The sequence below is a fragment of the Anguilla rostrata genome, chromosome 5 (genome assembly GCF_018555375.3).
Source record: "Anguilla rostrata isolate EN2019 chromosome 5, ASM1855537v3, whole genome shotgun sequence".
Classification (NCBI taxonomy): Eukaryota; Metazoa; Chordata; class Actinopteri; order Anguilliformes; family Anguillidae; genus Anguilla; species Anguilla rostrata.
In genome coordinates this window covers 2,703,451-2,730,343 of record NC_057937.1, presented here as the reverse complement: position 1 = coordinate 2,730,343, position 26,893 = coordinate 2,703,451, and the positions used below count along the sequence as shown (strand labels likewise).

Sequence of the window (26,893 nt, the reverse complement as noted above, 5' to 3'; positions counted from 1 at the left end):
TAACAGATAAAGTTATTATTTATGATGTCTTGGTATATTTTGACCAAGCACTGTAGTGATGAAAACACGCAGAACACGGGGGCTGTAGATGCTCCACATGGCGGAGTGCGCTGGTCAGTTGATGGATCAACTAACCTCCCCCTTAAGGTAGACCTTAAGCATAAACCACAAACCTGTTAGGTATGACTTTATGATTGTTTCTTGTCTGTGGCATACGGGTTGGTTGTCCTTGGACATTCAGATGTTTCACTGCTGCCAGAAACAGAAGCTGGGTTTTGTGCATGTTGAACATTTAGACATTACCTGTGTTATCCTAACATCTAATGGAACATGTATTGATCATGTATTGATATTTGATGATGCATTGCATCAAAAGTACATCTAAGAAACTAACCTTTCCATTTGCATGTTAAGAAAATATGCAGAACGTATGTAGGAGAAGTATTTGGTAATAGTCCACAAGCCATTTCAGTTTTGTTTCAACTGTCAAGGACTACACTGAAGGACTGACCGTGTTCGAAAAAAAGATTAGTTGGATTGATCTGTGACATAACCCATAAACAGTTTTTCAAGTTAAACAATTAAAGAGCAACATTTTATTTCACTTTTACTTTAACTGAATTTGTTGTAGAGTCTTAGGCAAGAAACCTGACATGCATAGAGTTGTGATTTTTCTGGATAACCACCTACCGAGCTTATTTCAGAGAATGAGGGGAAAGCTGCCAAGAAACGTGCATTGTAATACAGGACGACATGGAATATAGCTGAGAATCCCCTGGATCCAAACAGATTAGTTTTTTTTGATTGAAGATCTTTTTTTTTTTTTGTATGGTGCCTCTGCCAGTTCATCATCTTTGTTCCCGGCCTGACTCGAGCACTCATATTAGGAACGATGGGATTTCATCGGGACAAAGCCGCTGCTTGCCTGTGAACGTCTCCGGCCGAGGTTAGCTGGGACCATATCGCAGGACACGATGTTGAACATTGTCTGTGAGCTAATTTGAGATGCGTCACGGCACGGGAAAGGCTTTGCCAGCGAAAACGTTATTATAGCATGAACGAATCTCTAATTACAGGGGAAGGGCATGATTATAGAAGTGTGTTATGAATTATAACGTCCGCGGTGACTTGGGGCGTGTGAAAATGATTTTCTTAAACGCTGTACTGGGAAGTATCATTTATCAGGTTTCCTTTTTTTTTTGCACTCAGCTTCCTAATGTGAAATATTTGGGCACTTTTAAGTGCTAAGGCCATCAGACTAAATTGGTGATACAACACTCTGGGGTTGCATCATGTGGCTATTCGCGCTAGTCATGGTCCTTGATTGCTTCGTTTACAATAAGGAGCTCTCGAGACTCGTTTGCCAGTTTGATGCGGCATTCCTAAGATGTGTCCAAGCTTATTTGAAAATTGCCGAAGAAGACTCTCTCTCTCGTCTTTGGAAAAGTCGCGGAGAAATTAGCGAATGCAATTAGGCGCACAACACTTTCTCCAGCGCTCCCAATTCCAGCGGCAGTTTCGCTCAGAATGTGTTTTTGTTTGACTTGGCTTTCTGACGTTCCCATGTGATTGGCTGGCCTCGGTCCAGCCGTCGTCTGCACCTGTCACGAGAGATCTTCCCCCAATCACCATCAAGCTGCAGGTTTTTGGCTGCTGTTGCTGTTGTGGTTGCTGTTAATGTACCCAAGGCAGAGATTGCAGTGGTGACCCCCCCCCCCCCTTCCCCAACCCACCCCCACCAACCCTATATCCTCAGGCACACGCATTCGAGCCCTCTAATTTGAGTAATTATGTAATTAATTAAGGATGGGAAATCTATTCGCAATTTCCTCTGTGCAGATTTGAATAAAATGGGCTTCGTTCAGCCGTGATTAGAGGCTGCTCTATCCAGCTGTAGTGACATCATTCCGATTACTTCACAGATGTGATGAAGCAAGTTATGAGAATTATTAAACCACCCCCCCCCACACCCCCCCCCACCCAGCCAAGAACAACTGTTCTTCATAGGGAGCCATTCTTGATGTTCACCTCACATGACCGTGTTAATACAGTACACCGTGCTATGCTGAGGGCATAGTTGCTGTCATTGAAATTTGTGTGATAATATCATAGAATTAGTTGATGAACATCTGTTGAACGATTGAAAAATCTTTTGGGGGGGCGGGGGGGGTGATGGGGGGCGGGGTTAAATATTAAAATATTAAGCTGTTTGATGAAAATACAGGATGCAGCTTAGTTTTTTGTGTAGTTTTTGAACAGCAGTGCAATTCAGTGTTCTAATAACATATCTGTCCTTGAAGACCTGCAATGTTGCTGAACGAGGTGGACTGCATGTCATGCTTCTATGACTACAGGGGACCCTGTTATTACATGTTATTGTTTACATTTATACTGCCGATTTCTCCGTCCGGTTTGACTTGCGGTGCTTTTGTAAGACGGCGAACGGCGCCGTTCGTCTCGCGGGAGTGCAGGTTCGCGCACAGCGAGGCTCGTAAAAGACCGTGTTTCACAGCCGATAAAGCAGCCCGTGCGTCTGCTCAGCCACGGCATCCATCCTGAGAGGCCCCGATAGCCTGAGCCACGGGCTGTGGGACAGGTGTGGGACAGGTGCAAGCAGAAGTAAACCCATTAAAACGTGACAAGATGAGAAGACGTAGCTTTGTTGAAGCCACGCTGCCGTTCACTTTTTTATTGAATTTTTCTCTCTCCTCCGTGCATGTGTGTATGAAAAAGGGTGAATGTGAATTCTTGTCATGTTTCTAATGACTGTCTGGACAATTCAGAAGTGACCTTGGTCTTAACCATAGACAGCTGATTTTATCTGGAGAAAGACTTTGGGCTTGGGATGAAATGCATGCTTATTGCTGTTGTGAGCTAGAAAACCATATATTTTCATTTTGGCTCTCTGTATTTATTTATTATTACTATTTTTGGGTGGCACGGTGGCGCAGTGGTTAACACTGTTGCCCTGCAAGAAGGAGGTTCGAGTCCCAGCTGTCCTGGATCCTCTCTGCATGGAGTTTGCATGTTCTCCCCGTGTTTGCGTGGGTTTCCCGCAGGTCAATCTGGGGGGGTCTCCAGATGAAAATTGGCCTCCCTGGCTAACTCTGGAACATTTACCGACATATTATTAATGTGCATTGTCCCTGTCAAATAAACTATTTGAAAAGAAATCCCTTTTATTGGTTTTTTAATGTAAATATACTGATTGAAGTGATGCCACCTGCTGTTTGGGTGAAGACGTACCACGTGTGCCTGTCCTTCCATGCCCTGTGTGTTTTCAGAGCCCGTGTGTAAAATTGCCAGCACTTATCATGCAATTAGAGCACGTTTGGAGCGCTCGCCAAAAGTCAAATTTAGAACTGTTGAGAGGAGAGAGAGACTTAAACCGACGTCTCTCCAAACGGTTGTTAATCTCTGTGTGCCATCATGGAAGCCTTTTGCAATGAATAGCTTCAACCACCCCCCCCCCCCCCACCCCCCCCAAGAAAAAGGAGAGAAAAAAACAAGATGTGTGCGACTGCAATATTAACTCTGAGAGAGATGATGAAGTTTTGCCATCTGACCCTCGTGTTTTTTTTTTTTTTATGTGAACATGTTCTCAGCGCATTTTTACTTTAAAACATCACACCTTTTCTGCACTTTCTCAAGAGGACGTTTATTTATTTATTTATTTGTTTGTTTGTTTGTTTATTTATGGTGAGGCCAAAGTTATCTCTTAATGCTAAGCACCGGTATGCTCTGGCCCGTCTGGTTCTCAGGTTACTGGAGTGTGACCAGATCAGCTTTGGCACGATGACCAAATTCATCAGTTGGCACAGGAGACATTTTGCAGGGCCATGCGAAGCTCATTCCCATCTGTCTCTGGTTTGTGTAATGAGAGGTTACAAGTTCACCAAAACGGCCAGAACTCCATATTTATCCACACGCATGTGCAAAAAAAATCATATTCAGACAGGCAGACCAGATGTCTGATATATTTTGCCTTTTTTTGTTGTAAATGTTGCTGGGAAGTTCGTCTGATGCCTATATATTCACTGAAATATTCAAAATATTCCCATACAACACAGGATGTTGCACACCAGTTAACTGATTTATTGTATTTGCAGTGTTTTCATTATGCCTTGTACAAACTGAAGGGCGTTTGTTTGACATTTTGATGTCTGTTTCCATTTCTTGTTTTTTTCCCCCATACTCTTACTTCCCAAGACAATCTATTAACTCCCATTTTCCTAGAATGATAAAAATTTTACAATGTGTTTTTGTCTCATTTGCTGTTCATGAGCACCCTTTAAGTGCGTATGCTGGGAATTCATATCATAAATCAATAATTTTTTTATTACTGAACATTACACTATTTACTACTTGCACTTCTCTCCCTCCTACCTCCCTCTCTCCGCTCCCTGTCTCTCCATTTCAATCTGTTCTCTCACTCTTGTTCTCTCTCCCTCTTTCTCTCTCTGTCTATCAGAATCTCAAACATTCTCTGGTACGGCTCGTGTTATGGGTAAGCACATATGTATTTGGGGATGACAGATGGCTTAACATTTTTAGCCAGAGAACAACAGAACAACAGGCCTCAGCACAGGCAGTCCGTGCGCGTTTTCTGGGCTTGCTGTTTGAATGGCCGGCATATGAGTGTGTCCTGAGGGTGACCGATTTCTAAAAACAAATCTTGGGAATAGCCAGCGCTCCTTTTTCGAGATGACGGGACTTTTGTTCCACTTTGCAGTACAACCTTCTCTCCCCCCCGTGGACGACGCCTGTGCAGCAGAGCTGTCGGTTTACATTAGCTCTGGAAGAAACTGTTTTATTTATTTATAATACAACTTGCTCAGTGCCTTTCCTCTAGAAAACTGTTCCTTTAGGAAGCCGCTCACTTGGAAAGCCGCTCCTCTAGAAAGCCGCTCTGTCAGAAAGCCACTTCTAAAGAAATCTTTCCTCTAGAAGGCTGCTCTGTCAGAAAGCCTCTGCTCTAGAAAGCCGCTCCTCTAGAAGGCTGCTCTGTCGGAAAGCCACTGCTCTAGAAAGCCACTCCTCTAGAAAGCCACTGCTCTAGAAAGCCGCTCCTCTAGAAGGCTGCTCTGTCGGAAAGCCACTGCTCTAGAAAGCCACTCCTCTAGAAAGCCACTCTAGAAAGCCACTCCTCTAGAAAGCCGTTATTTTAGGAAGGAGACAAGGAACCACGGGCTGAATTACCGCCAAGGCCAGTAGGCAAAGCCGCCGCTGTCCGTTCCACCGCCAGCAGCCGACGGGCCGGTCCACCGATCCACCGCCCCTCCTGCTGTCACTACCTACAGCATCGCCTAAAATGTGATTTCTGTGATGAAGTTATTGTGATGATTTAAAAAAAGAAGTATTTCTTTTCTTTTCAACCTGTGTGGTAGAGCCGAAGGATGAATTGTGTATAAAACAACTATTCCGTTTTCGTGCGCAGTTCCACGGTAATCAGTGTTCATGCTGGGATTCTGTACTGTTGCTGGAATTCTGTTTTTTAAATTTGAAATTCTGTGCTGCAGATGATTTAACCCTGTAACTGCCAGTTCCACAGTTTGGCTGAGCTGCCCGTGGGAGTTTTACCTTTCGTATTGTAATTACGATGGTCTCAAATTATGTCTTTCTTTTCTTCACCATTCTCCTCAGCAAGATATGACGAACTGTGCATTTCCTTCCAGGAGCGCTTCTTCTTATTCTATTGTTTTATTATCACTTCATCCAAAAGGTCATGCAGTTTCCTCATGTGATGGAATTATCATTTGACCCTTTTTCCCCATCAGGCTCTGTTAAAAAAAAATAATGAAAATGATGTCATGTTGGCATGGAAACAGCCATGAGTGACTCTTGACGAGTTGTTGCATCATTAATAAACCCCCCTTTTTTTCTCCTTCTTTTCTCTCCTCAATGCTTATCGTAGAAGTGGAACAAAAAGGTAATTCAATAAGTTAATCCAATAAATGGACCCACCACCCACTCCTCTTTTATCCACGCCTGTGTAAATACATGCTTTATCTGATAAAATATGGAATTCGTTACCCGCTCTGTCACACCACACCATGCTAATCACCCGCTTACCTTCTTTTTTTTGCTGCTGAGTTTGCGGTATTGCACACGTTAATGGCCCAATTGCTTCCCTGCGATTGTGAGGGTGACTCTCCTTTCACGTGAGAACGTCCCCAGCTTCCGCGGAGAAACCACTGTAAGACGATACTGAGGAGGTGCCGGTCTGCTCAGAGGCAAATTCTAAAGAACGTTGACCTTTGACCTTCAGCAGCCCTTTAATAAATTCAGAACTAATAAGCTAAGTGCATGACGTGAAATGATATGTGAGAAAAAAAAAAAAAAAACTGAAAGCGTTGTGTTTAAGTGCATTTTTTAAATCTCAAAAATGCTGTAGGGCTCGTCGGTACAGTACAGGACAGAGATTGAAATTGTACCACATTATGTAATAGCGGTTAAACCCTGCCTGAAGCACTCTGGTACCTCTCCATGAGCCATTCAGATGCCTCGCAGTCTGCGGGCGTCTTTGATATCAGTGCAGGTCGAGTAAGGTTTGAGGCCTTGGACGGCCCTCCTTGTGAGGTGCCGTTATTGTAAATGCGGATAATAATCTCGAGGATGCTTGTAACCTTGAGGCTATTCCTGTGGGAGAGACAGGGCAGCGTCCGTTTATATCACGAGCAGCCTCCTGCCGTGAGCTACACCTCCACCCGCCTGTCCACTCCCACATTCACGACTCAATCACATTGCCATTTATGCTGTGTTAAAAAAAAAAAAAACATTTATGACACACTTGGCTGCTTGAATAATAACGTATATTTTTTTTACACACGGATGTATAAAATAGTGCACTCAGCAGCAAAAAATGTCCCGGTCGCTACGGGCAACCATGTTCTGTCAGCCCGGGCAAACGGTCGCCTGTAAATTCAGGGCGGAATTCTCCGGCTCCGTTTCCATGGCACTGGCGGTTCCTGGTAACGGCCCTCTCCATCCCTTCCCCTTTGATCCAAATCCAGACGCATCCCATAATTGCCTGTTAGCTCATCGCATCACGTTTTTAAAAGCCTCGCAGTTTGACCCGGTTTAACAGTGCGGGGGTGGGGGGGGGGTGGGGGGGGGGGGGGGGCTGTGATGGATTTGTGAGGTCACAGGTTGAGTTTCCTGCGGCGGGCCACTGCAGCTGCATCACCGAGCAAAGATTTGCACACTTAAGATAACCTTCCCTAGACAAGGCCGTTGTTTCCACGCAAATCATTAATAAATATCACCGACTCGCCATTCATACTGACTTGTTACACGCAGTAGTGTGGATGGCATGCTTAATAGAAAGATTTTTTTTTAAACTTATATTTTGAATACCTGCCTGTACTGCAGGCAAGTCACCTTCTCCCCTTCCTTCAGATATGCATTAGGACCCTCCGTATATTTATTGAAGTTCCCGGAATCATAAATCACAGGGAGCTCGGGAGGCAATTTCATTCCTCATTACGTTTCTGTATCAAATCGGACAGCTGGAGATGTGCTCTGTCTGCGGATACACGTATGCATTGTCCATTCCTCTGGCTCCCCAGACTAATAAAAGAACGCTGGTCTCCTTCATCCTCCTCTCCTTCATCTTCCTCATCCACGCATCGCATCCGAGCACCTCATGCGCACAATGCCTTCCTTCATCTCTCAAAAGCAACGCTGGGACCTTCACTGGCGTCCAGGCATCCCATTTTCCGAAGGCACTGGCATTTGCTAAATATAGCTGATATTTACTGTGTGTACTTATGATCCACTTAAGTTCCAGGAAAATGTACTATGCAAGATAATGGATGCTATGACTATTTCACTATGCAAATACTGAAAGTAATTTCGCAATTTCCTTGTCTTTGTGTCATTTCTTAAATGACAGTAGATGTAAGATAAATATTTTCGTTCGAGAGGTTTATGATACAAAGTTATTCAGCTGAATTGAAAAACGTAATGTCCCCTTGCTTTGAAGCCAACATTTCTTAGGTAATTAAATAAAGTCCTGGTTTATTTTTTTAATGTTAATGATGTGTCTACTTTTGATCAATAGTGGATATCTCTCAAGACAGAGAAAATCCCATCCCAAAAAAAAAAAAAAAAATTGCAAATTCAATCATGGGAATGGAAAAAAATAATAATTGAGGGATTGTTCCTGCAACACAAATGACATGTCTGTCAGCATAATTTACAGTTATTGGCACAATGCAATTAGAATCATAACCCGCTGCTTATTATCTGAATTCATATGCGGCACATTAATCACCAAATGGATGAAAGACGGGGCGGGTCCATAAAATGTCAGCAGTGGCGTCAGTGTGTATGACAGTTATGGTTGACCTTTAACCCCTGCGATGACACTCCTTTTTTTAAATTGTTATTATCGCTGTGTTCTGTAGTCTTCCTGTGTCCGGGGCTCCTCCGGGGGGTGTACCAGAGCGAGCACCTCTTCGAATCGGACCACCAGTCGGGAGCCTGGTGCAAGGACCCGCTCCAGTCGTCCGACAAGATCTACTACATGCCCTGGACGCCGTACCGGACCGACACGCTCACCGAGTACTCCTCCAAGGAGGACTTCATCGCGGGCCGGCCCACCACCACCTACAAGCTGCCGCACCGCGTGGACGGCACGGGCTTCGTGGTCTACGACGGCGCCCTGTTCTTCAACAAGGAGCGCACGCGCAACATCGTCAAGTTCGACCTGCGCACGCGAATCAAGAGCGGCGAGGCCATCATCGCCAGCGCCAACTACCACGACACCTCGCCCTACCGCTGGGGCGGCAAGTCCGACATCGACCTGGCGGTGGACGAGAACGGCCTGTGGGTGATCTACGCCACCGAGCAGAACAACGGGCGCGTGGTGGTCAGCCAGCTCAACCCCTACACGCTCCGCATCGAGGGCACCTGGGACACGGCCTACGACAAGCGCTCCGCCTCCAACGCCTTCATGATCTGCGGCGTGCTCTACGTGGTCAAGACCGTCTACGAGGACGACGACAACGAGGCCACCGGCAACAAGATCGACTACGTCTACAACACCGACCAGAGCAAGGACGGCTACGTGGACATCCCCTTCCCAAACTCCTACCAGTACATCGCCGCCGTGGATTACAACCCGCGGGACAACCTGCTGTACGTCTGGAACAACTACCACGTGGTCAAGTACTCGCTGGATTTCGGCGCCATGGACAACAGACTCGGTGAGTCCTCTGATTGGCCAGCGGCAGGCTCATTGTGTCGTCGTTGTTGTGTTGACATGCTTTGCGCTCTCAGTCACAGCTTGAAGGGCACTGAGCTGTGGTGTCACGTGAATAGTTCACCTTGGGAGTATTGGCAGGCTAATATCCTGTGCATTCAACCTAAGGCTTTCCCTGGTTTTTTATGTTTCATCAGATAGTGCCTATTCTACGCATAATGCTATTCTTCATTTACTATCCCCTCTAAACAACATACGATGCTGGTTAAAAAAAGCCAGCAAAACTGCTAATTAGGATATTTTTGAAGTCTCACAAGTAAGTAGGTCAGCGGTGAGACGTGAGTGAGACAGCACGGATCGAGCGGGTTCAAACAGGGAGGAACGATGTAGATTAGAGAATTGAAAACCCTTGAAGATGGGAACTGAGATGAATATTTATGCATATTAATTTCCGAGACCTGCGTTATTTGGTGGAGATTCTGATTTAGAGATTGTTAGGCAGAGAAATTATGCAGAGTTGTGGAATACTGGCTAAAGAGTTGAATTAAATACCATGTCATTACCGCATTGTTTCCAATGTTGTAGTATAGTGGCGTATGAATTATGATTAAATTGCAAGCGTGATAGGTTTGAAGTACTGTACATATCTAACTATTCAATTACAGCTGTAATTATTAGGAGAGAATACACTCTATATAGGCTATATTCAGTAGGCAATATATGCATCATTTGTAATTGAAGAAGGATTATGGATAAAAAAAGAGGTATTTTTCCTATATTTCCTTTATTAGAATGTTGACAATTTTACTGTTATTCAAGTATAACTGGATTAATAGAGTATGTGTACTATGTATTTTCTAGGCATAATCACCAGACTGTGTAGAATATTATGATTCACAATGTCGTTTTTTAATGCCAACTAAAAGGTCAGTTAGTCTTACTGTGCGTCAGCATTTCGTCTGTGTTTGTCTTCTGTTGTTGATATATCTCAGCCATAGCTCACATTTTTTTTTTTGTTTTTTACTTGCCAAGTCAGAACGCTGTGAAAGAAACTTCTTTTTTCTTCTTCTTCTTCTTCTTTCTGTTGGAGTTCCCGAAGTTCCGGGAGGTTTTTTAGAAGCCAGAGGCCTCAGCCAAGAAAACAACAAACGTTTTTTTTTTTTGCGCCAGGCTTCCGGTTGTGCTTCGTGCGCCCGGCGTTTCTCGTCTATCGACCGCGATAATTAACGGAGGTCTCGTGTAAAGGGATCTCATCATTCATGTAGGTGTGATAGGAATTTAATCCAGCCTGCCAAGGATGAATGGGAAAAACTCCCAAGAGTACCCCCAGCTATTCGCCCGAACGTAATTGCTTCTTGGTGCCTTTTAGGAGCGAACACCGTCTGGTCCGTTCTATATTAAATGACGGTCTATCAAGCCATGCTTTTACACGCGTCCAGGACTCGCGCTACAAGAAATTATCCAAAGGGTATCAAGGAAACTTTGTTTTATCCGATTACCCCTGGTGTAATGGACTTCTCTACCGTCTCCCAGGAGACGGGGAGAAGTCTCCGGATCAATTGGTATTCGGTGTGCTGACCTCCAAAGTGCTATTAAGGATAGACTGCTGACAAGGGAAAGATAAATAAATAAAATCAATGCCACGGCACTAGCCACTGTCTATAGAATCACATCGTGAATTAATTGGTGAAATTCCTGCACTATCCCCTGAATTCCTATGAAGGTAGCCAAAACTTGCATTACAGAAGGCAGGTATTGGATTTATCTATTTATTTTACTTTAAAAAAATTATTCCTTGCTTAAAGGTGCAAAGGGTTTGTCTTGCTGAGGCCATGACACACTGGTGACTGTGAGCAGCCGTATCGCAGACTGAGGGTTGGTCATCCACGAGCTTTGCATTTGGGAAGGGGCGTAAGCCCGTCGGCCAATCGGGACGGTGACTCGTAACGCAGACGACCGGGAGCCATGCCAACAGCGCACGCGGTTCACCGATTGGTCCGGGCCGTGCCGTCTCTCGACCCTGACTGCTCAGACGTGGATTCATATTTTATGTGGAGTCACATGCTGTACAGGAGGCCAGATGTTACCACCTGTACCCCCGCCCCCTCGCTCGTTCCCCTTAGGTCACCTTTACCTGAGATACCCCTGCAGTGGAGCATGCTGAACATGCAGCAGGCCTGGGGAACTTTCTGGTTCTCGCAGACGTGTCTAACGTCCACAGCACGCTTTGTTTTGATGCGTAAAGCAACGCACGCAGTGCTGTTCGCACCTGTCCGCGTGTCACCTTCCCGCGTCGGCGGGCTCGGATCTAGCTCCGCACGCGTGCTCCCCGTTTACTGCTTACACCATGTGACCAAAAGTGTCTGAACACCCCTCTGTCTGGAGCTGTTTTTTGTGGTTTTGGGCTAGGCCCCTTTGTCACTGCGAAATCTTAATGCTACAGCATACAATCACATTCTAGACGTTTCTGTGCTTCCTGAACAGGTTTGAGAAGGTCCGTTGTTGTTTCACCATGACAATGACCCTGGATACACAGCGAGGTCCATATTGAAATGGTTTTGTCGAGAACGGTGAGGGAGAACTTGACTGGCCTGCACAGAGCCCTGACCTCAACCCCATCCAACACCTTTGGGATCAATTGGAAAAAGCCAGCTGTGAGCCAGGTCTTATCGACCTGACTGAAAAAAAAAAAAAAAATGCGGTTTGCCATTTTAAAGGAATCACAGACCCTCTGGCTGCAGCATTTAGCGTCTCACTGCATTGTGTAAATAGATAATATTCAATGAAACAATAGTTAGGAGTCAAAAGCTTTTTCACGGAAACTAGTGCAACTATTAACAACATTTCCACGGAGATGCCTCTCTCTAGTCTTTCGTAAACGTAGGCAAATTGGTATTTAATTTTTTTTTTAAGGAGAGATAGAATCGCATAACACGTCCTTAATTGATTTCTGCATAGCATAAAACTGAGCATAAAACCGAACTGCAGAAATAAAATTAATTTCACTAATATATTTTTTCCCCAAAAAAAGCTGCAAATATTCCAACCGACTAACGGTAAAATAGTGTGGAAAAATTCAATTCGGCCTCATTTAGAAGCTCAGAAGAAAAGGTTCCAAAAGGCTCCTCTGTGGAGACGCCCTGTCTAGCTCAAGGGTTCTTTGTTGGGCAAATTGACTCAATTTGGGATCTTTTACGCTTTTAACACCCACCATTGAGGGTTCCATAAAGGACTAAAACAGGTTCCCCGATGGAGACAAACCAGAGAACCCATTTTCTGAGAGAGCATCAATGCAACAGCTCTGGAGAAGCCGGAGAAAAACCTAAAATTAAAAGGTGCTCATAGTCGGCGCTCACAGTTTTCCCTTTTAGTTGTCTGCGAGGGGCAAACCAAGATTTTGGGGGGGGTGGGGGGGCGTCAGATTCAGCTCTCTGTAATTACGGTCCGATTTGTTTCACTACGTTTCGCGTTTTACTCAAACATTCGCACGACATGTCTTCATATTAACCGCAGTTGCCCGTCGACTGGCCCCAAACCTACCCTTAGCCCTGATTCTAAATCTGCTCCCAAACCCCAAGAATGACCTCAGCCCAAAACCCCGGCCCTCTCAAGGTAGTTTCACAAGTCTCCGGTCTCGCAGCTGTTGTACGGTGCTTAGCGTGAAGTATAGCGGTGCGGCGGTGGAGAGAGCGGCCGTGTAATTAGAGGATCGTACGCTAGGTTCGATTTCTAGGCGAGGCCCTGACATTTTACTCTTGGGCAATTTACTCTGACCTGGACTACTGCAGTATGTACACAGTTGTATAAACAAGTTTCTGAAATGTAAGCTTGCCTGCCCTGTCAAAGGGTGCCTTGCAATATAACAAAGATAATAATAATAATACTCAAAATAAATGCACGGTATTTATTTAAAAAGTTTTTTTTTACTTATATGAGCTTATAGGATGTTATATGTATTACCACAATCAGGTATATGCATAGTTTCTATTCATCTTATGAAATATTTTACTCTGTAATAATTAAAACATAATTCAAGTCACCCCTAAGGTGCACTGAACATAATGCATATATTTACTTAACATATTTAACAGTGCACTTTAGCCTTTGCTAAAAGAGAAATTAAAAGATACATTTTCCACTGCACCAGAACCTTTTGTTAGTGTTGCTGGGAAAAAAACTTAACTTGCCTTTTCTAAGCTATCCTCTGACTTCATGCCTCTACTTTTCAAATTAATGGAGGTCACCTTTGAACTCCGATTGTCAAACTTCATTTCCTCACGGAGTCAAGCATGCAACCTCCATTTTCTTTTCTCCCTGCAAGTCGGTGATTGCAGGAGAAAGAGAGAGAGAGAGAGACGGTGACAAATGGCCAAGGCAAGGAAGGGACCGATCTGTGCGATTAAGCGAAAGACTGACAGAGGACTGCTTGAGTCCAGACAGAACGCCGCTGATTGCCTCTGATTAGCAGACAGTCCTCGGGCTTTTAAAGCTTCCCTGCTTCTGTACCATAGAAAGGGGTCCAAATGCAACCGCTCCACCCAAAGGTACAGTGATTGAATGCATGGCGCAATCTCTCACATTTTGAGCAGAAAGTTTTTGTTTTTTTGTTTCTACTCTCTCTCCTCCTCCATTTTGAACGAGTGAATCATGTTGGTTATCAAATCAAGCCCGGAGAATTGGGGCCGATGCGTCGCTTAATTATGGTGCATCAGTGAGTTCTGCTGAACTGGAAATAATTAATCTGACATTTTTGTAAAGGCAAAAGGAGCCGTTTGGGTCAACCTGCGGAGATGAACCTACGAGGACCGTGCCACGAGGGGAATTGGTCTGTACATGCCAGAGTCGTGCTCTTTAAAAACGGATTTTTCCCTCACTGCGTAACGTTCTGCATGTGGCATGCAGTCCTGGAAATGGCGGTTGGGGGAAATGGCGGTTTTTATGTTTTATTTTATTTTTATTTAACCTTTATTTAATCAGGTTAGTCTCATTGAGATTAGAAGTGTCTTTTTCAAGAGAGACCTGGCCAAGAAAGCAGCAGTCGATTACAGACACAACAAAATTTCAACATTTAACAGACGGTTGGGAGAAATGGCGATTTGAGGAAATGGCAGTTGGGGGAAATGGCGGTTGGGAGAAATGGTAGTTGGGGGAAATGGCGGTTGGGAGAAATGGTAGTTGGGGGAAATGGCGGTTGGGAGAAATGGCGGTTGGGGGAAATGGCGGTTGGGAGAAATGGCGGTCTGGTGGAATTTCTGGTTCAGCCAGCTTTGCCATGAGTGAAGGGAAGCCAGCATGGCACCGTACGCTTGTGTGTTTTATTTTTACGGATGTAAAGGAGACGACGCGAAGCTTTCCAGTCCCCTCATGGACTCTCATCACATCTGCGGCTGACACACGTTTGCAGCTAAAATACATCATTTACACTAATGAGGTTTTTTTCGTTGCTATTTTATATTCCTTTTCTGTGGCAAAGAGTGTGTTAAAACAAGAGTTATTGTAAGTACAGTGCAACTTCACGAAAACATAATACATAATAGATATCTTATGCATGTAAATATAATGCATGCATAATACTGTGTGTTATTTTGTTCATCGCTTCGGATGGCGGCCTCTCAAAAAAATGATATAAATGTAAAATCTAAATGTGCATAATACATAGACAATGCCTGTAATTTTAGTGACACAGTTCTACAGTAGTATTGGTAGTACATTTATTCAGTTCTTTTTACATTCCAGTGAAATAAGCCATTTAGCTAGATTAGGAAAAAAACTAAACTTTTGAGTTTTAAATAGGCCTGTATGTGACTCATAGAATTGCATGAAAATGTGTTCTGTTTCAGGTCCATTATGTTGACATTATTTGGTTCATTCTTAGAGAACATAATTATTAAAATCCAGTCCAGGTGAATGATGAAAGTGGCATCTCAGGAAAGATGGCATTTCAAAAAAGTATTTTCGGCACTGGGGTCCCGACAACCGTAACCACGCACAGAAGAGGGCCTGTATGGGTGACGGTGTGATGTTGTTGGAGAACGCCCACTCTTGTTGATAGGGGGGGCGGTGGAATCCACACCAGTGTTTGGCTCGAGCGGTCTGGAGCGCCAAGCCGTCGACCTCCGTAATGAAGCTGGACCGCCAGCTCCATGTAGCATAGTGACCCCGCCTCTGTCAACGTGACTGGAGATTTGCTTAATTGAAGAAGATGTGCCCTCTGCCGAATTCATTAGGACGCCCCGGCCTTCTGCGTGAGGGCAAGTGGCTCTGGCTGCCAATTAGGAGCTTGATTCAGTCTGCGTGCCGCAGCAGTGATGGCTATATTTCTTGATTATAAACGAATGTGCGCCTTACATGTGTAGGGAGATCCCCTCTCTACGTTTGCTCAAATCACACAAAGAAAAACGGTTCAACTTTTCTTTTTAATATATAGTGTATGCAGTACACAGTCACTTTCCATCTGACCCCGTTCTACTTTGGAAAAATGTAGCAAAGTCACGCACAGTGCTGTGATTCATCCACGCCTGTGAGAATACGAACCTGCCAGACGCTTGCAGTTAAAAATGTTTTTTTTCTGTAGTCCTGCGTTGAAATAATGATTGTGCGAGGAAATGAAGGTACAATTACACTTATAATTCTTCAAATCAAAATGTATACTCAAATGTCAGCCTGAAGGTATGTGAGCTAGCCTGGCAATTTTTTTTTTAATGAACATGATTCTGGACAAGTTGTCAGTTTCGGCATGCGCTTGACAAACCGTGTTTAAGGTTTTCCAATCTCTCCGAATTAGTCCGCGAACGCCGCGAACTATCGCTCGCGTTCCCTTCATTACGTTAGACTGAGTCTGACAGTCAGCCTAAACAAGCCGTCCCCGCGCCCGTAGTTGCCGGAGACAGCGTTCCTTCTGCCGTTTCTTGGGTTACCCGCGTCGAAACGCCGCTTTCAAACCAGAACAGAACACCACCTTTGAGGTCGTCTCGAGAGCTTTGGATATACACCGCCGCATTGTAAACAGTCCGTCCGGGCTCCGTGGGAAGTTTCCATTACCGTTTCGGAGAGGAGCGCTGTTCTGACTTGGTGCCCGTGTCTCTGCAGCCGGCGCGCTGTGGCTGTCATCGCAGGCATCGCCTCCGGTCGCGCGCAGTCGTCGAGTCCCGTTTGAGCGAGCGCAGCTAACGCAGCTGCGGCCCCTGCGTTCGCCTGCGTGATCGGAGTATGCGCACGTGGCGACCCAGAGACCGAACCACAGTTATATCACTGACATTTATCTGTGCATAAAGGCTTTGCCTCTTCTTTTATATTTCTTTGTGCAATATTTTAAGGTCTTATTATTATTATTATTATTATTATGTAAAATGAATCAGGATTTAACAGTCCTGATGCTGAATTTTTCTTCTTCTTTTAGTTCGTTACTTTACTAGTAACACTTTTTTAACCAAACGCTTTCAGCAAAAATAAATTATGAATATCCTGGCAGTGAGGTTTCTCTCATAGTAAATTGCCAGTTAAAGCTTTAATGCTTTTCAAGACCCACATTTTATTTCTTTTGTATTCAAATGACTTGGTGTTTAAAATGAGATTTAAAGCTAATTTGTTAGCATGTAGTGATAACTTATTCAGTGTGAACATTGAAAGCAAACAAAGAAACTGTGATCTGAATCAGACCTGTTACACTGTATATAGATTCATTTGAGCTACCTGTGTTCAGATTCGGTCTGCTGTTCACCTGGGTGGAGGTAGCTCAGGGGCTAGCTAGCTGCTTTCCACGTAGGGCTACTGCAGCACTACTGGCGAGCTTAAAGGGTCAACTCCTCTCCTTAAAGAAATCTGACAACCACTGTCTAAGTGCCAGATAAGATTTTTATTTGAGAAAAAAAAACATTAAATAAATTAATAAATAAAGTGCTCGGTTTGGTTTTGTCATCAGAATATACCAGCCGCACCCGGTGGCCTGTCGAGCCAAAATGTCCGCCATCAGCACCAGTCTGGATCCCGGCTGGGAGCCTCTGCTTCGCTCTGAAACTCTGCCCTGCTGGATGTCACTGTTTAAGGCCTGACCTCCTAAAGCTTTTTGCCCCCCCACCCCCCTCGCACTACCACCAACCCCTCTGCCCCCCTGACCCAGGTGCTGTAGCGGGAGGCCAGAAACGATGCAGCTGGACATGTGGGGAGGTGGAGGGGGGGTCGTGGGGGGCGGGGGGGTTGGGGGTGGTTGTGGTCAGCAGATGCTCATGCATGACTTTGTTTGCACAAAACCACAGTTTTTTTTTTTTTTTTTTTTTTGGCCGCCTCACCCGATGATTTGTGGCCCCCCTACGCTGCCCCACCTGGTGCTGGGCTATGAAATGACTAATTAATCGCCAAACCGCGCGTGAGCTCCTTCCTTTATCAGTTCATTATGTCTGAGGCAGGGTCTGGCAGTGGGAGGGAGAAACCGACAAGTTAACAGGCCATTGGATGCTTCCTTTTATTTAGTATCTTTATTTTGTTAAATAAATACAATTGTTGTATTATTTTTTCTACACAGTGCACGAGTAGCTTTTGTCTGGTCGAAGAAACATTTATTCTTCAGTGTAATTCATATCCTGTTAGCACGCGGTCCAAGCCAGTTCAGTCCTGTGGTGGGGTTTAGCAGCATGCAAACTAGCCAAATACTATTTGAATTACAAGCACGCTGTTGATTGCATGTGGTATTTTCCTTTCCCTACTGCATTACTGTGGATATATAATAAAGACGTTCCCTTATGGTGAGGATTATAGATGATATCGCATGCAGTGCTTGTGTTCATTACATTGCATTAGGATAATTTCAGTATGTAGTCAGAACATAATTCTGAATTATTTATTATAAATAATAAACAGACCATAACATTATTAGTTATACAGTTTATTTTATGAATTCCCCATATTATATAATTGTCCATAATGCTTTGATGATGGGGGATTTGAGGTTGGAGATCATGTTTTTCTTTTCTTTTTCATTCTTTTTTTTTTCCATAAATTGAATACGACGTGAATGATGTCTGCACTGCTCTTTGATGTAGGTTTGTCTTATGCTCATTTCTTTCTCCAGAAATGAATGGAAAAAGTAGCCTAAAGAATACTTTTTTTTAAAATAATGAGGTTCACCTAAAATGGAGTGAAGCCTTATGTAATTTTGTTGCAACACTCTGGGGAAGAAGACATTGTAATTACCCGGGCATATCCTTTGAAAAGGCTTTAATCATTTGCTTTTTGTGATGTGCAGACAATATCATATGGAAGAAGTTCCGGTATGGTATGTGCAGAAAAGACAGTAAACAGTTTTTGTTAGCTTTTATTATTCAGTATTTAACAGTGATATATGCTGTGTGTTGACCTACTTTTGTGCGACAGAGAAAAAGCATTTTTTGTCGGAACATCAATGCCCCTTGAAAAAAGGTCACTGCAACTGATTTTGCATAGCTAGAAAAATAATTACATTGAAACGATGAATAGTATATGTTTCTATTTTAATCTCAACTGCATAGTACATATGCATTAATGTGTCGTCCCTGTGCCATAGAAACATGTATTGTAAGTAGATCTATGTTGCCACACTCTTAATCCCAAACAAAATGGCGGTATATATTGACTGCAAGAAAAGAGAGAAGACCAGCAGCTCTGAAGACTGAACCATTGAAATTAGGACATCCATCTCCTTATAGCACACAAGCCTGTTTGGCTGAACAGGAGCCAGAAACTCCAAATTCTTTTTTTTTTGCAGCCAATGAATTCCCCTTTCTCTCATCCAATTCCTTCATATTTTCAACCTTTTACAGAGGGAACAAAAAAAAATCTACCTTTTTCCTTTTCGGAATATTTACAACTCTGATAGGAATAGAGATGATTCACCTTGCGATCAAAGAATTCTGTAAAAAAAAGAAAAGAAAAAAAAGAAAAAGGGTTTGGATTCAGTCCGCCCACAGGGATGTAATTTCGCCAGCTGTGGCTAAGATGTGAGATATTGTGAAAGAAAGGGGGGGGAGAGCAATGCTCTGCCTCCTCAGATGCATTATTCAAATTGAAGGACTCAACCAAAATGTCAGTGGGCCGACTCCAGGCCCTAGTCTCTCGTACACAAAAGCGCTGCCCCAGAAGGCTGTGGGGGTGGGGGTGGGGGGGGGTATGAATCAGCTGAACATCCCTCATACTATACATCTCCTGCTGAAATGCTTTAGCTATTTCTCCTTTTTCTTTTTCTTCTTCTTCTTTAGTATTATTATTGTTATGATGATGATGATGATTATTATTGCTGATAAACTATTATAGCAGAATATCTCATCTATAAGTTATATAAGTGCTCTTCAGGATAGTTGTGCCATACCTTCCATTGTGGTGTTTGCTGACCAGTGAAATCCTGAAAATATAATCCTGCTACTTCTTTTTTTCTGCTCTGAATGCTGCATTAATTTGTAATATTGACATTTCAAGTATGTAATGGCTTGAGGTTAAGAATGCAATGATCCAAAGTATTTTTAAAAATATGCCATCCTTCTCATTGCTTAGTACAATATTAGTGGCAGACCCATAATTCTTAGCTTCATTTAATGACAGTGACATAGAACGGAGTTTTTGGTCTGTGTAATTCAGTGACCTGACTTGAATTGTATTTATGTTGGGATACACACGTGTGCATTGTGCAGATCATTTCCCTCGTTCATTCACATACACGGAACAGATTTGTTTAACGAGAAGTTGTGGCTTAGAGTAGGGGTAGTAGTTTAAGGAAGGACGAGAACCATATTTAGGAGCTCCCTATCGGAAATCCCAGGAGTTATTACAAAGTTATTAGGGCCAGTTAATGTAAAGTAGATCTGAGCTCTAAATAGAATGTTATGGGTTTCCTCAGATGGGCCGAAATTGGGTTTCGATTTCACATCCCGACCATCGCCTCGTCGCGTCTCCCCGTTTCGTATAAATGGATTGTGCGCGCGGTGGATATGTGATTTCGGAATGTGCCGGAACACTAGCTGACCTTCTGTCTCCTCGGCTGCGAATGCAGGCCGTCTGAAGTGTACCCACCGGCGGCGGCGGTGGCGGTGGCGGGGGCGTGGTGTTGGGCTGAAGGGTCCTCGAAAAAAAAGGCTCGTCAGAGCGAATGTCAAGTGAGGCTGTAGTGGAGGCTCCGCTTGCTTCCGATTTCCACGGGCAGCCTTGCTTTCCAAAGGCCACGCAGATAACAGCGAAACAGCGCCTGGCTCTGGAAAACGTCAGGCTCGAGTCCCGCGTGCTGATTTGCTGAAGTGTCGTTCGATTTAAAAAAAACGTTTTATTTTTTAATTTCTAAACAAGCATATGAAATGTTCAAGGGCAGTCATTGTGGCGTACAATTCAGATTTCCGGTTAAGTACTGTGTGGCTTGTATTGTTTTGGCTGTGAGGATCTGACCTTTTGATTGTAAGCTACTGCTGACATTAGAATTCAGGTTTATTACCACTTGAGAAGGTCCTGGGTTCGAATCCCGGCCTGGGCCTTTCCGCGTGGGTTTCCTCCGGATACTCCGGCTTCCTCCCACAGTCCAAAGACGTGCAGGTTAACAGGCTAATTGGAGACTCTAACTTGCCCCTAGGTATGAGTGTGTGACTGAATGGTGTGTGTGTGCCCTGCGTTAGATTGGCGGCCTATACAGCGTGTATTCCTGCCTCTCGCCCAATGCACGCTGGGATAGGCTCCAGAACCCCCTGCAACCCTGACCAGGATAAGCTGGCATAGATAATGGATGGATGGATGCCACTTACTAAAGAGAAGCTTAGGCTAGCGCCATAAGTAGAAAAAAGAAACTGTAAACAAAGAAAAGAAACTGAAAACGCGTATGAGTTGTGCTGATTAATTCTCTTTAAGGGATCACTTTGGGTTTCATTGGCGTTGTGGTTGCGTCTCTTCCGTGTTGGGCTCATCCCTGATTGGCTGCATACAGCCCAGGTGTGCGTTGTGTGGTAGCGACACCGGTTCTGTTCTCAGTACACAGTACACTAAGTTTGCATTCCTGGAAAAAGTACCATACAGTAGTTGAGGAACCTGTTTACTGCTCAAATGCAAACACGTAGTTTTCTGGACGTGGAAAAAAAAATTGAGGCGATAAATCTTAAAGCTGGGGTTTTCTCGTCTGTATAGCCTATATTTTGTGTGTAAATTGGTGTCGCGTCCTTTAGGGACTCGACGGGTATGCATATTAGCCAGACAGCAGGCTAAAAAAAAAAGTCAATTTATTAGAGGTGGCTTATTAAAGTGTTCCTCGGTGGAGGGGTTTTAGCTTTCTCAGGGCCTGGGATAATGTTCCCGGGGACAGTGGAATGCCTCTGTCCTCATCGCAGTGGGCTTGATTGGATTACTATTCGCAATATGAGGCAAACGAGGACCCATCGTGTATTATTTATTTATTTTTGGGAATATGAATAAGGAAATATGAGATGAGAGGAATTTACATCATGCGGGGCTCAACTGTGCAGTATTTATTTATCCTTATTTTTTGACCCCAAATATTATAATTTATTTCATTATTATTGCATGTCAGTGTTTTGTTTTATCCTTAAAGTGATTGTACATACAGATAGATGTTTTTTTTTTTGTTTTTTTAAACCCTATGGCCTGATTGGTCATGCTGGATTGGAAAAGGCTCAAGCAAAATGGTAACTATCTTCTTAAACTTTGAAAATTGTCAGCATCCTGTTAATCGTTATGTGGCCAAAAATGGATATGAAAGGACGGCTGATTTTTTTCTTCCTAAAAACCATTTATCGCAAATCACCTGTCATGTATGCAAATGTAAAATATAGAAATGTCATCTAACATTATGCAGTTTTGTTGTGAGCTCAACTCTCATTTGATTTGTCATCCATCAACAGATCAATTTGTTCACAGTTCACCTACACAATTTATTTTCCATCCACAGTAATTACACATACACGCATGCACACAATCACACACACTCACATACACCACACATACACACACTCATATACACCACACAAGGACACACACACACATGCACACACACACACGCTCTGGCTAAGAACATCTGATACATACCTAAATGTAATGCCATGTAAATTAGGCAGTGTGACTGCTTTCCACAGTAAACACCAAACAGGTACTGTAGGAGTTCTAGTGTATAAACACACAGGGTACTGTAGCAGTTCTAGTGTATAAACACACAGGGTACTGTAGCAGTTCTACTATATAAACACACAGGGCATTGTAGGAGTTCTGCTATATAAACACACAGGGTACTGTAGCAGTTCTACTATATAAACACACAGGGCGTTGTAGGAGTTCTACTATATAAACACACGGTACTGTAGGAGTTCTACTATATAAACACACAGGGTACTGTAGGAGTTCTAGTGTATAAACACACAGGGTACTGTAGCAGTTCTACTATATAAACACACAGGGCATTGTAGGAGTTCTGCTATATAAACACACAGGGTACTGTAGCAGTTCTACTATATAAACACACAGGGCATTGTAGGAGTTCTACTATATAAACACACAGGGTACTGTAGCAGTTCTAGTGTATAAACACACAGGGTACTGTAGGAGTTCTAGTGTATAAACACACAGGGTACTGTAGCAGTTCTACTATATAAACACACAGGGTACTGTAGGAGTTCTTCTGTATAAACACACAGGGTACTGTATGAGTTCTGCTGTATAAACACACAGGGTACTGTAGGAGTTCTAGTGTATAAACACACAGGGTACTGTAGGAGTTCTAGTGTATAAACACACAGGGTACTGTAGGAGTTCTAGTGTATAAACACACAGGGTACTGTAGGAGTTCTACTATATAAACACACAGGGTACTGTAGGAGTTCTTCTGTATAAACACACAGAGTACTGTAGGAGTTCTAGTGTATAAACACACAGGGTACTGTAGGAGTTCTTCTGTATAAACACACAGAGTACTGTAGGAGTTCTAGTGTATAAACACACAGGGTACTGTAGGAGTTCTACTATATAAACACACAGGGTACTGTAGGAGTTCTTCTGTATAAACACACAGAGTACTGTAGGAGTTCTAGTGTATAAACACACAGGGTACTGTAGGAGTTCTACTATATAAACACACAGGGTACTGTAGGAGTTCTAGTGTATAAACACACAGGGTACTGTAGGAGTTCTAGTGTATAAACACACAGGGTACTGTATGAGTTCTGCTGTATAAACACACAGGGTACTGTATGAGTTCTACTGTATAAACACACAGGGTACTGTAGGAGTTCTACTGTATAAACACACAGGGTACTGTAGCAGTTCTATTGTATAAACACACAGGGTACTGTAGCAGTTCTACTATATAAATACACAGGGTACTGTAGGAGTTCTAGTGTATAAACACACAGGGTACTGTAGGAGTTCTACTATATAAACACACAGGGTACTGTAGGAGTTCTACTATATAAACACACAGGGTACTGTAGGAGTTCTACTATATAAACACACAGGGTACTGTAGCAGTTCTAGTGTATAAACACACAGGGTACTGTAGGAGTTCTTCTGTATAAACACAGGGTAGTGTAGCAGTTCTAGTGTTGACACAGGCACGTCTCTCGCCGATGGTACTGTCGCTGCTAGCCTGTAGGGACCTGGATGAAAGCTACGGGGCACGGATGCAGTAAACAGTAATCTGAGGAACGGTGTGTGACTGAAAAGCTGCCCTACCCAGGCGGGACGGGGCCAGGTTTGTTCCACTGTTCCGGACCCTCAGCTTTAGACAGCTTAAATAAGTCTGGCCCAGGCTTCAGTTCCCCTGATTTTAGCCCTAGGGGACAGCCTGTACTCATGGAAAATGCCTTTACTGACTGAGCTACCACCTTTACTGACTTACTAGAGCACACTATATATATATATATATATATATATATATATATATTTTTTTTTTTTTTTTAACTATGTTTTTGAGAGCATGGGAAGCACTGTTGAGTGCTAAGGCTAATATGAAGACGCACCATCTAGTCAGCCTTTTCCCATAACTCTAGTCCTCTGGCTTTAACACAACACAATATAGCAGTCTGTATGTCACTGTGTTTCTGTCTGTAAATAAATATGCAAGACTGCATTTTGTAAATAAGCCATTGCGGAGCCTTAATTATGTTTTCTACCATGCAGTGTCTGTGATATATGGCCTAGTATGGAGGAAACTACTGAACTGGATTTCTATCTACCGTATTTTACACAAGACAAACACTCGCCTTGACTTTCTGGGCTTGTTGGCTCTGGATCAACCTGCTGTCAGACCCGCGGGTGGCCGAAGAGCTGCCTGCTCAGGAAAGGACCCCTGCTTGTGTCAGGCACGGCTAAGACAGCTTTCTCCCGCTCCCTGACCCACTGTGTTGGTAGGCCTGTGAAAAAAAACACCATTAGTTGTTCTAGTTTGTCAGTTCAGCTGTGAAAGAGTCTGTCCAGCTACCTTGCACGTCGCATAGATGTTTTCCTTTCTTCCCCCTCCGGCACGAGAGATCTTAAATTGACTCTGCAAGTCAGAATATCAGGAGAACGATTGTGTTTGCCACATTTGGGTTTAGTCTCAAGGTTATTGTCATTCATTGCTGTTGTAGACGTTGCCGTGTGGAAAAGGGATGTAAACTTCGTCATTCCGGTGTCACTAAACGTTTTGGTGTCGGAGCATTTTGATGACACCCCCTCATGGCATCTGTGAGAAGTAGTGCCAACTGACGCTAAACTCTCTTATTGCCTTTAATCCTCTGATTACTGTTAATTCTCTATGGTATTACATTGCAGGTCCCGCACGTTGTATCTTGGGGCTATAGTGGATGCTGATTTCTTAAAAGAAACAAAAAGCGGATACCCTGTGGGGTTTTCACGAGCAGGATTGGCCAGACTGGTTTCAGGCAAATCATTTACTCTCTTTATTAGTCCACGTAGGATACTGTGGCTTGTGGTCGTAGGCTGTGGATGAACATAGCAAAAGGTTTACGGGGTTTTTTTCAGCTGAACGGGGGGAGATGTGGGAACCGCTGATGGAGACTCCGCTGGAAGACCACCCTTAGTGTGTCTCTGTTAAGCTCCATTTCCCCCGGACGCGTCTTCGCCGTTCGCTGTGGTGCGCACATCGTGAGGAGGGAGAGAGAGAAAAGCGTGTGTTTGGGGGTGGGGGGGGGGTTTGGAGAGCCGCGGCGGCTGTGGGTGGGGAGGCGCAGACGCTGTTTTTAACGAGCGCGGCCACGAGGGAGGGCTGGCTCCGCGCGCGAGTATCGTTTTTCCGCGGCGTTTCTACGCGCCAGAACCACTCGGCGAGCCCGTGTATGTGCGCCGGGGTGGGGGGGGGGGGGCGGCGGCGCGGCTGGCGGGAGGAACCGCTTCTGGGACCACAGGGGGGGGTCTGTTTTGAGGTCTGATTAAACCCCCCCCCCCCCCCATTCCGCCACCCCCGCCCCCTCGCCGTACCCTGGAGACAGGCCTCCGGAGGCTCTTGTTTACCAGCGAGCGGAGGAGATTACAGGCATCGCCCTCTTTCTGTGATTTATTCCCTTACTCCAGCTTCCCCCCTGTGTAATGCATCTCATATATAAGTATATAAATATAATATATATATATATATATGTATATATATATGAGGGGGAAAAAAAGGCTGATCTGATTGCATTATAATGCAGGCAGCGGATGGGACAGCATTCAGAGAATAATGGCTCAATCCGGGGACCCTGGGGGTATGACGAACAGTAAGACCTAGGCCCTATGTAGGTCCTTCCCTTTGAATAATATATTCTAGTCGAGGAGCATGCGGGCGGGAGGCCTTGTCGGCGCATTCGTTGCGGCGTCTGCGGGCGTCCCGGCCTCTTATTTCGGGGTCGGACCGAGCCGGCGTAACCCCCCCAGTGGCGCGGGGTGCCGGGGTGTGAGCTGCCTGTACAGTCCCAGGGCCTTCTGGGCCAGTTTTGGGTTTTTGGCGTTTTTTTTGGGAGGACGCCATGGTAACAACGGTTACTTTCCACCGCCGATGAAACGCATCCATAGAGTCGTAGTGATCAGGAGCCCGGCCAGCAGGGAATAGTTGTGATATCTGGTTGCTGTCATTAAAACGAAGGGCACGTTACCAAAAATGGCTGCGCTTTTGGCAGGACGGATTTCTTTGTTACCGTTCGCTTTGTCAGTATTTTGCTTTGAGAAGATTTCTTGGGAGCCTTTCTGCTCGAGCTTTTCGTGCCATACATGAAGCTTTTTTTTTTTTTGCTGTGTTTATACTTTTGGAACAATCTTTTTGTAAAAACGCTTGTTTGGCCATTTTTGGACAAAAAGAAGTTGGCTTGGAGTTTCGCGATCGTGTATAAGAAGAGACGGTGTTGTTTTTTTTGTCATGCTGTTTAAACACAGTGTTCTCACAGTTATCTTTGAGTGTCACACTGTTCGCAAGAAACCAAGGGAGACGCATAAACAAGGCAGGATTTAAGGCCCACGTTCTGAGAGCGCGTGTCTTTTCAAATGCTTAAGAATAACAGAGAAAATCAGGAAGCGTGACTATTTTTGATGCAAACACAATGCGTATTGTTTGCTAGATTTATGGTGCCGTGCCAGTGTGCGAGAGCCGGCTTGATAAGGATTGTCCCCGAGCCACTTTTATTTTAAATGGAGTTAGCGAGGGACATGTTTGTGTACGTGTGACATTTCCTCGCGTTCCTGATCTATTATCCCCACCCACAGAAATAAAAT

At 44.2% G+C, this 26,893-nt stretch overlaps 1 protein-coding gene across 7 annotated transcripts in view; it reads left to right on the top strand.

Annotated features, from left to right (window-relative positions):
* adgrl3.1 (adhesion G protein-coupled receptor L3.1) overlaps window positions 1-26,893 on the top strand; it is a 220,295-nt gene that overhangs the window by 111,483 nt on the left and 81,919 nt on the right. For all 7 annotated transcript variants that reach the window (XM_064334582.1, XM_064334585.1, XM_064334584.1 and 4 more), the window contains exon 6: window positions 8,409-9,209. In XM_064334582.1, the coding sequence (XP_064190652.1) occupies window positions 8,409-9,209 (801 nt within the window). The remainder of the gene's footprint in view (window positions 1-8,408; window positions 9,210-26,893) is intronic.